General features: G+C 39.8%; 1 protein-coding gene across 2 annotated transcripts in view; it reads right to left on the bottom strand.

Moving 5' to 3' along the window:
* The window catches only part of gdap2 (ganglioside induced differentiation associated protein 2), a 55,767-nt gene that overhangs the window by 16,451 nt on the left and 27,987 nt on the right, over nt 1-11,329 (bottom strand). For both annotated transcript variants that reach the window (XM_040147949.1, XM_040147948.1), the window contains exons 12-13: nt 7,901-7,955; nt 5,710-5,853 (exon numbers count right to left, since the gene is read on the bottom strand). In XM_040147949.1, coding sequence (XP_040003883.1) covers nt 5,710-5,853; nt 7,901-7,955 — 199 coding nt within the window. The remainder of the gene's footprint in view (nt 1-5,709; nt 5,854-7,900; nt 7,956-11,329) is intronic.

The following is an 11,329-nucleotide window of genomic DNA, read 5'->3' as shown; positions in this document are numbered from 1 at the left end:
GCTGAAAAACCTGGGTAAAAAATGAGTAACCTGTACAGTACATTATAATATACATTTCCACAGCGTCACCTCCATCATCACAACAACACATACTCACTAATCACCTGCTTTGGGTTTTTCTTTTTAAATCACAAGTAGTGAGTAACTTTCAATACAACTGAGTATTTCCTGCAAATGTTTAAAATCAAGAGCTTAGCCTGACTGGATGATGCCCTATTAGGTGCTGGAAGGGTTTTAATGTGAAATGCTGATGCTGTGGGGGGGGGGTTTCAGTGACTGTGAAACTGCACTTGAAAAACGGCAAACTGGACCAGCTGGCATTAATTAAATGAATAAAAACAGCGTTTCTGTTAGAGAGAAGAAGCTCAGAGCAGCAGAGTGGAGAGTATGACATGACACTATTTCGTTGTACTGAAGGAATTAGTGAGGTTCAAACTTAAACAGGTAAACATGCCGGAAGTTCTGTGTTTGCATGAACGGCAAAAAGCATCCGCGACAAATTAAGGCTGAAACAAATCAGGAAACTAAAGATATAACTACAAAACGGGAATTTAGAAATAAAGACCCATCTCTTATACACTCAGTTCATTGGGTAGCTAAGACTAATGTAGTCTAGTTATCATTTTCATGAACGTTATGATGAGAGAGATGTTGATTCAACTTCCATCATTTTGGAGACTGCGGTTTGCAGTACAGTTGAACTGTACTGCAACATAAGGGAGTGGTGCTTCTTAGAAACGCTTAGCTACTTAGCGTCATTGACATAAATAGGTTGGACAAAAAAAATGGGAACGCCTGTCAGCATAACGCAATACTATTAAGAAACACCACAAACTGCAGCTTCCAATATGCCCATAAAGTTGTTTAGTTTTCAACAAAAACCGAACATTATGACCTTCATGAGAATAGGATTTATTGCAGGACTGCCGTATTTGACTGCATTAATTTTAGCTCAGTGTAGCTAATAACCTGGCAACTGAGTATAAAAGCCTGTTTTCAGTAAATGCCTGGCAGTTGTGTTGAATACAGCCCACTATTTGTGAATTTCTGGTAACAGTCAACAGCAAACATATTGTCCCTCTAGGAAGGGCTCAGTCGCCCTCTGGGACAATCAGTGACAACAATGTCACAGCAGTGACATAATTTGTCAACCACAGGTTGATAATTTATTTATGGCGGTCGACCCTGAGGGAGGTGAAAGGCTCATGCATTGTGAAGCAGCCTCACTCAGTTCACAAGCTAACTAGGACTGGCCATTAATGCATCACTCTTGCAGACTTCTAATTGTATTTCTACACATATTTTTGAAAAAGGGAAATAATAAATACAAAAACAAAAAAAAACCCAACAACAATTGTTCGGATGGGAGAGTATCTAGGTGGGCCAAGTCAAACGTGTGAAACACTTCTCTTCTGGCTTGCAGTTTCAGTGATAATAGTAAGTGGCTCCCTGTGAGACCAAGTGGTATGCCTTGACAAACAACTTATTGTAGTGCTGAAATTAAATTGTTTCCTCACATTTTGGCAAACTCCAACCCCAAAAGCCTGCAATTTATCATAAAAATGAATAAAATAATGTCCATAGTCCTCTTTTGTCAGTTGTAATAGATGGTGGGTTTTACTTGTTTTTTAACGGAAGGCCTTCAGTAAGGTGATCTTTTAACGCACTTTCCAGAAAAGCTACAATCAGCTGAGCTCAGCGAGGTATCTCAAGCTCAACTGTTATTCTCTCGCGCCGCTTACCACTGTTATAGGTGATGTGTTATATCATGCTGATACACCATGGGACAGAAGGAGGGCTTATGTAACCTCCGCAACTTTCAAGCCCTTCACATACAATTTACCCTTGTTCGGCTTTTTCGCCTTAAGAAGCTGTAAACCTGCAACTGTTTTTTTGGCCACTTGGGGAAAGCCGAAACAAGCTACTGTATGAACACAACACTGACATGATCTTTTAAGCTGATGTGGCAAACTTGTTAGCAGACAGTTACGGAGCAACATTATCAATATGTAGCCACCTGGCGAATGTAAGTCCAGTCCTCACTTTTTTTTTAGCTCTGTTTTTGGTCTCTGCCAACTCCTGAGTTAAATACCTGGCTCTTTAATTGCAAAAATGTTCCTGTCTGCTGTTTGGTGCTAACATACAGTAGGTTTGTAGAGCTTTCTCCACTGACAATGATGCTATGAGACCAGTGAGAGTGAACCAAAACGGTAAATGTGGACTACACTGTGAGCTGACACTCCATATAAAGCCTCGTAAAGCTGAGGGGAGTTGCAGATTCAGGTAATAACCCTCTGTAGGTTCATCACTATATCAGTGATGCCTCCCTCTTATAAAAAAAAAAATATACATATTGATTATAGCCACAAGCAAGGTTGTTAAAATCATCACGTTACACTCTGTCAGTGGGAAACATATACATTCTCTATTTTGGGAGGTAACCAATGATCCATGCACAACTCTTTTGACTAAGACTGTTATGTCTAGTGTGGATTCTCGTATCAGGCTACATTTTTAGTGAACAAAAATGAATCATTATTTCCTGGACTCTGCCCACACAGCAATTCAGCCCAGCAGACCAGACTATTTCTGGGTAACAGCAACTCACAGTTGTTGATATGAACGTTAATGCCAACTGCATTGGCCGGCTGCAGTGCTCAAGTGGAAATGCACTGTTCTCCAGCTTTACAGCCAATTATGTTGACATACTGACAATTAAATGCTCTGCAAAGACGGAGGCTGACCCAAAAATAAGTTCCTGATGAGTATGCAAAGCCTGAGAGAAGGCTAATACACTGGCAGTGACAATGTGGCAATGTAGCACCTCAAGACTATGGAGACAGAGATTCTAAGCAGCATCTGACTACAACGAAAACACAGAATAATACTTACACGGTTTCAATGTATGGATAACATGTGATTTATAACCACATTTTCTCGTACTGTTTTTCCCCCCAGCCCTAATTAGGATACACAGATTATACAGTGCAGTCAGTACGTACTAGGACTGCTCTGTTTTCAGCCCGAACTCCAGTGGATTTGAACCGAAACAATTACTGTGAGGCTCAAGTACTGACTCTCAGCTTTAATTTGAGGGTGTTTGCATCCCTACAGATGAAAATTGTAGAAGCTTTGGCCCTTTTTACACGAACCCCCAAGAGAGCTATGAGTCCTACACTGTTATGCCAACATACTGTAGATATTAACACCCTTAAATACCCTTAAAGCTCAAAGTCTGCACTCTAACTTTGTTTTTTTTTGAAGTCCAATGCTTTGACTAATGAGCCAAAAAAAACAAAAGACAAATTACTCACCTGACACTTTCTGACTGCACTGTATATCAGATTCAAGAGCTATTTTACTATTAAGGCAAAGTAACATTTATATTTTCCATAGTAGCCAGTGGACACACCAGGCTCATGCTGGCTTTAATATTACCATTACTGCTAACAATAACTGCAGTAAGATGGATCCAGTGTGTGGATTTGTACATTGGTTTGCAAAAATATTGTTCCCATTCGCTGACGTGTAAACCAAGTGACTAAACCTGATTCATTTCAAAGGGGCCGGTACAAAGACTGTGGTACAAGTCCCCCCCCCGGTATGAGTAAATTGCAACGGACTACACAAGTTAACATTCCTTCCTTGTTAGTGTATTTGGTGCCAACAGTTTAGCTTTCACTACTTTTGTACGGCCCTGACAAATTGATTCATGCATTCAATCTTCATCCAAACCAAAGATTCAACGAATGAAAAGACATATTTTTTTTATCTTTTATCAGCCAACACAAACTACAAACCACCAGTAAGTGAAAATACAGAATCAGATGGCAGCCAATCACACAGATCATGCGGAAACCGAACAGGGTCACTGGATCTTTTCTATGCATCTAAGGAGCTGTGCACGAAAACCAGCATTTGAAATATTTCTCTTTCAAAAAGCTGGCTCGAATTCAGAGCGATCACAGGCCCTCTCTGCTGGTCATTTTCTTAAGTCCCTTTTCTCCTGAAGGACCTGCAACCCTTTCTCACAGGTCAGTGCACAAGAATAAAGCCGACACAGCTGTTCAAAGTACAGTTACCTCTTTTCACAGCATCAGAGCCTTGTTAAATCAAAGCCCTTGATACCGATGACATCGGGGAATTATCGTCGCATCAGACCCAAATTTCAAAGGGAAATCAACACAGAGCATCCTGGACAACCTGTTTGTAATTGAGTTTTGGCTAAATGATTAATAGGTGTAATTCCTATCAGTGCACACAGACACACTCACACATACCCACAATAAATAAGTCATTAGCTGATTGTTACCCCTTCTTTGGTTTACATAACTAAGAGAAAAAACATCAAATGGAGATAAACAGGCTTAGTGATTTTTCTCATTTCATCTCTGCTCTGCTTTTCCTCCTTCAAAAAGGCTGATGAATAGTGCTAATAATAAAATTCACATTAGTTCAAACATATTTAAGTGTTTATATCTGACACAGGGAGCTCATTGGGGAGGTTAGCTTTTTGTTTAAACAAAATAAGCCGAAAAGCAGATATAACGCTATACAGTATGCAGTATCTGTCTCTTAATCACCTGCAAATGTAAGACTGGTCAGAAATACAAAAATGGAGCTTTAGACACAAACAATCAAATATGTCAAAACGAGTCAGTCACTTGACTGTAAGTTTTGGACGTCTGAGCTCTTTAAAGCTGCAGTATGTATCTTTTTCGAGCTAAAAACGCAGGGTAACTGGGATCATTTGACTCAAATTTCAGAGGTTCTTCAGACATCGGTCGAATACTTTAGCAAGTGCTTACTGTCATTTCAAGGAAAGGTGGACACACCAGCAATATGCTGAAACATATTTCTACGCAACATGGGCTTAAATTTCAGAAATGCCATGTATTTGACACACTATGCACGGTTGCAAAAACCCAGCAGCACTTCCGTTACCGGGTGTAAATATCCTACGTCACAATAACATTAGCGCCACACAGGAAGGCTTAGCTGAGTTTTTCTTTGATTAAGTAAAAACTTATTTGAAAAGAATTGCTGTAAAAATATTCTCTCATTTCATCCTTTTTTCTACTGTTTCTAAACTGTGTTGACACTCAAAACATGTGTAGGCCTACTTTTTTCCCCACCACACAGAAAACTGATCAGGAAATCGTTAAGGGAATCGATAAAGAATCGAAAGAAGAAAGTGATAGTGCCATTATCCATTCTACCTAACATCAGAAAAGATCTTATCAATTCCCATCCCTACTGATCTTTGGCACCCACAGCTATAAAACACAAGAGATTAATCTTGAGACCTGCCCAAACTGGACGCATACCACAGGAGCATGTAAGCTGTTTATATGACATGCTAATCTTATCATTAGTAGGATCACAGGATAAGTTTTAAACATTATCTTTAAAGGTTCAGAAGTCTAAGCAATTACCATCCGTCATTAAAATACAGGAAAATTATTTATCTGAAGGTGAGGGATATAACCAACTCGAGGAAATGTTAAGAGGTTGGAGAGTTAAGCCACCTTCCAGGTAATGTGATACCAGTACATTGTTTCTGTCAGGTCAGCAGCTCACTGGACCAAAATGAAAACTTTCTTGACAGGGTTTTGAAATGATTAAATAAGGTAGTCACTGATCATGTGCCAACAACATCTCTGTGTGTATCTGTGAGTGTGTTATGTCAGTATGTGTGATGGTGCTTACCCGTGCATCATACTCCAGGACAAACGGAGGGATGTCGATCTGTTCAGGTTTGATGCATGTGAAGAGCTGCTGCAGGTTGTCCAGGTAGCGGACTTTGTCCTTCATCCCTGACACACTGAAGGTGGTGAAGAACCACGTTGAGACCTGGATGAGTTGTGAAAAATGAAAAAAGAGAGAAAATGAGAAAGTAACATTTCGTCCATTATAGATGGTATCTGATCTTGATTTTATGTTAACAAGAAATTAATCTTGCCTAACCAACAAAGACAAAACTGAACACAACTTTTTAAAGAAAACAACAAAAACCAGATTTCATCTAATGAAACTTTAATGATTCCCAAGAGGACGTTTGGCCATTGCAGCAAAAAGTACTGTAGTTCCAGTAAACACATATAAACCAGAGAGCACTTAGAGAGGGCATATCTCCACCAAGGCTGCACAATTCTCTAGATTTGTTATTTTCCTAACAGAAAAATATTTAGAAATTGTGATTTTGCATCTGGATCAGGATTAGCATCTAAATAAACAATGTGATGTATAATCATGTGGAGTTTACCTCATCTTGGAGAATGTTAGACCCTTGTCGAAAAAACAAAATTGTTCAAAATTACTAGCGAGTGAGACTCATGATTACTAGGGCTGTAGTCAACCAAAGAAAATCTTGGTCACCTGAAATTGTACCTACGCTTTAAGCAGTTGATCGGTCGTGGGTGGGAAGAAGAAAAGATAGTGTTTTCAGCATATTAAATAATTACCTAATTAGTTTATACGGTTTTCACAACACCCACTGTTTTCAAAGGTAGTCTGTCCCTCCCACCGCTGCAGTAAATAACGGATTAAGCCTGGAGGGCTACTGGTGTAGCAATTTTCTCTTTACGAAAGTAACACCGGCGACTGTCCGCCTCTCTGTTTTGAAGATGGGAGCCGCCAACACTTTCTGCCCCTCGAGAGTCACAGCGACGATTTCCGTGCGACAGTGAAAACGTGGCAGCTCCCAAATAACCAGAGCCTGAGGATGAATCTCTGACATCAACAAACCTGAAGTAAACTAAACAGTAATTTCAAACTGACCACTAAACAAATATCAGCAGTTAAAGTCAACTTTCAGAAAGTGGATAGCACTAGTAGTGCAGACTTGGCTGTTCATTTCATGGCAGTACACTGACAATATCCCCTTTCTGACCCTGAGTCGGTCAAAAAATAATAATCAACCTCACAAGCTCCTCTTTAAACTGGCTTAATCAATCTCCCCCCTTAGTCAGGCAGTTTTGGAAACTTTTTGTGTTCGTATTTGTCTTTAGTCTGGTGTTTAGTTTTTCTGGAGCCAAAATTCATCCGCAGCCGATCAATAACTCAATGGGTTGGACATACTGGACATGGCGGGCTAGGGTTAGTGGTAACACCAGCAATTGATAGTCCAGTGAGAATCTGTTCAGACAAGATCATATCGACCAACAAATCAACCAGTCGACCCGGAGACTAAAGCCCTAATGATTACTGAGCCGTTTAAACTGATAATGTTGCCGTAGCAGATACATTTTGCGTGGTTGATGAGTGTTTGTGTGATGTAATTTTGTTGTAATTGCACAATGAGTCATGGCAGGTTATGAGCAGTCAGGCACAATTAGGAAAAGAAAAAAAAAACTGCCAGCCAAGTATAATGAAACAGTATGAGATATAAAAAAAAAAAAAAAAAAAAAAAAGAGATTAATGACACTTTTATTGTTTCAAGGTTAAATAAATATTTAGCCAAATTTTGTGAAGTCTTGCAGCAAGTTTTGCAGAAATTGAAAAATGGTGAAGAATGGTGGAGAATGGCGGAACATCTCTCTCAATGGAGATGAGTGTGGCCTACACTAATAGATTTGGGCTTAACCCAGAAGTCTATGAAAATATTTTGCTTTTACACCTCACACTGCAGGAGTCAAAACATACAGTGACAAATTCAGCGGAAAGGTATGAACAAAAATGCGCAATCAACCATTAAATAAATAGAATGACAATAACACTTCTTTAACTACTATGAAAAATTCCACTTTTACTAACAATACAAGATAAACTGAAATTGAAATTTCTAGTACTTGCTGAGAGAAAGCTATACACTGATATTATCCTCTAGGCCCGGATATACAGTAAGCTCTGTTGACACCGCATATCAGTCAGTTTAATACATGACAAGACATAATCTTACCTTAGAGCGAAAAGTTGGATGTACGAAGTAGAAGGCCTTTAAATTCTTTTTAAACCTGCAACGCATAAAACAGAAAACCTCAGCAAGAAAAACTTATAGGCAAGTTTATGACAATGACTCATTTTTTCGTAACTACAACGAGAAGAAAAACAGACACAGTGTGTAAAAGAGGACAATGGCAAAGATGAAATGAAAGGGATTAATCCTCTGAAATAGATGACAGGATGTGTATGAAGTCACTGTAGTTGTGTTTCAAAAAGTGCAATGTGTTGTCCCAAAAAAAAAAAAAAAAAAAAAAAACACATACAATGAGCTCCAGCCCTTCCATCAGAATGGAATCATTTACCACAAAGACGCACACAAACACAAAGATCCTACCCCCCTTAACTTACTCACGCAGCCCACAAACACTTACATACATGCAGTTTGTGGAGACCGCTTAAGGCCAATGTCCTTGTCAACTAACAATTCACAACTGTCTTTGTACGGTAAATCCTTTTTAACAGCCTGATGAATGTACTGTATACACGCACAGGCGTAGGCTTTTATCTATTTAACAATGATAATGCTGCTTATGCTAATTATACAGTTGCGTTCCCTCCAAACTAAATAAAAATGAAACAACACAGTAATTTCCACGCGAGAGTTACAAGACCCTGGATGTTAAAGGATATTCTGAGCAGACTTTATATTTTTCTTATCATCAACAATTCCAATGAAAACACGAAAACCAAGAATGCATTGACCCTTAACGAGTTCTGTAGCCAAACGCTGATATGCAGTATCTTATTCCTCTGTGCCATAGAGCTCCATTGTTGTCCGAAAACTATTAAGAAACACGTCAGCGAGCCACAGTGTTGCACCGGTTGACATGTCCCTTCATTACCATGAACATGGGCACTGTGGTTTATTTTTAGTCAATCCCATCTACACTGTCCTGCTGCACTTCATACACACATGAACAGCAAATGTGCATTAAGCTGCAACGGAAAGTAGTCCCCCCAAAAAGCACTCCTGTTTGAGTGACGTGCTAAAAACGACGGTACCCAGATGTTTTAGAAAATTATCTAGCCTCCTTTTAAAATGAACACATATTTCTGATCTGTTTTTAAAAGTCAGTCTTAAATGGGAACGGAAGGGCTTTGGACAAAGTGCTGGAAAGGTCTGAAAATATGAAGGGCAGACTAACACATTGTTTTGGTTGCGTTGCATGTGTTTGTTTTGGATAACGCGAGTCTTATCCATAAAATAAAGAAAACTGAAAAGCTTCCATGAACTGGATACAAGTTGAATCCCTGCTGTGTCACATCACTCAGTTATGGAGGAGCAAAACAGACCTTTATTTCTAAGAAAATGTCATGGAGAGATGACTTCTTTCTTGGCCCTACTTAGGAATTTGGATGTATGTTAGGGAGAGCGCAGACATGAAAATGAAACATATTTGGGACATAAAGGTGGCATACAAAGTAAGCAGCGACACCCTCAACTGGAGCCTGCGAAGAAAACTCATTTCAGTCACTTGTCTCCATGATGTCATCCCCTGAGCTCATGACGAGAGGTGAGAACTGGAATCAACTAGTAATTTGAGAGTTTCACCTTCAGACAAAGCTCTTTTCAGCACAACAGCCTGGTTCAGTGCAGCCAAAACCACAGCTGGTGCACCATTCTGCCTGTCAAGCTCATGCATCTTACACTCCACCGATAGAAAGGACCCCAAGACACTTGAACTTGTTCACTTGTGACAGCGACTCACTCACAACCAGCAGGGAGCATTCCACCATTATCTGGCACAGTACCGTGCTGACCCTAAATCCCAACCACTCCACCCTCGGCTGCAAACCGCCCCAGCTGGAGGTCACAATCCAGTGAAGCTATAAAACTACATCATTGGCAAAAAGCACGGGTGCAATCTGTTCAATGCGTTCACAAAAACCAGTATAAACCAGTTAATCCGGTGTTTTTCTAATAATTGGAGCAAACCCTCCGCCTCTCTGTTTTGAAGATGGGAGCCGCCAACACTCTCTGCCCCTCGGGAGTCACAGCGACGATTTTCCATGCGACAGTGAAACCGTGGCAGCTCCAAAATACCCAGAGCCTGAGGATGAATCTCTGACATCAACAAACCTGAAGTAAACTAAACTGTAATTTCAAACTGACCACCACTCTGATCCCTGACCCTGGACCCCGAGGGGACAAAAAATACTAATCAACCTCACAAGCTCCTCTGTCACCTGGAGTAATCAATCTCCCCACTTAGACAGACAGTTTTGGAAACTTTGTGTGTTCATATTTGTCTTTAGTCTGCTGGTTAAGTCGTCTGGAGCCAAAATTAATCTGCAGCCAATCAATAGCTCAATGGGTTGAACATCCTGGACATGCCAGGCTAGGGTTAGTGATTCCATTGCCCGTGTACAGTAGATCAACAGTGACTCACCAAGCTAAAAGAGCAGTAACTGCTTGAGAGGCGAACGTGAGGAAAAAAAGGCTTCACAAGTAGCCTCACATCCTGAAAAATGAGTCAAATATGTATAAATGGAAGCTCTTAAGCCTCGAATAACATTTCCAGATGAAAGTTTATGTTTATTGTGTTTATTTGAAATATAATCCCTAAACATGAAACACAGAAGCAGAACTCTGTGCTGCTTTCCTCTTAGAGCAGAATAAGCAAGGACAGCAATTACCAGAGGAGAGGGTTTGATTGTCACTAGGGGCGCCTGACCCCACGATACTGTACAACAAGGCTTCACATATAACCATCCACTGAAAAAAATGTATAATGGATCAAAGAAAATAAAGATACCTGCCCACCAAAACATAGAGAGCTACCAATCTGAAGTCACTGCTAAATGACAAACCTTTTAGAATAAATAGGCTCCGTGTTTTTCTACTCAAACTTCCCTACAGGAAACCAAAGCGGAATATCCAAGTCAAAAGTTGTAAAAATAATAATTAAAAAAATCAACCTCAGCTTTAAAACATTAAAATCAGCTGGCTGGTGGCTGTCACACCAGTTCTAACGGCAGTCTAACCGGTCCATCTTCTCATAATAAGGTTTAATGAGCCAAAGCTAAAAAAATTTGTGGAACTTTTAATAACCTTGACATTTTAAGGTAATTAGCATTATGCCCTGAGCTGCAACTCTCTGTGATGAATCATCCAAGTGCATTACAGCAGTCATAGTTATGTGAATTTGCTTTCCCTGTTCCAGTGAAAGAGGAAACTGAGTGGTGGTGTCTTCATTCATATTCAAAGTGGACTGTATGCAGAGGGTATTTTTGTGCTGTACTCTCTTTTTCTTTTTTTTTGTTATCTGACTTCATCACTGCTTGAGTGAAATATAGCAAGTAACAAAGAGATGATTTCGGGTGATATATTTTTTGGAGTTTCCCCACTGACAAAGGAAGTTTGGTTGTGTTTACTAGAAACTAG

The sequence above is a fragment of the Xiphias gladius genome, chromosome 16 (assembly GCF_016859285.1).
Source record: "Xiphias gladius isolate SHS-SW01 ecotype Sanya breed wild chromosome 16, ASM1685928v1, whole genome shotgun sequence".
Classification (NCBI taxonomy): domain Eukaryota; kingdom Metazoa; phylum Chordata; class Actinopteri; order Istiophoriformes; family Xiphiidae; genus Xiphias; species Xiphias gladius.
Note: the sequence above shows the minus strand (reverse complement) of the source record. Positions and strands in the feature narration are given on the sequence as shown.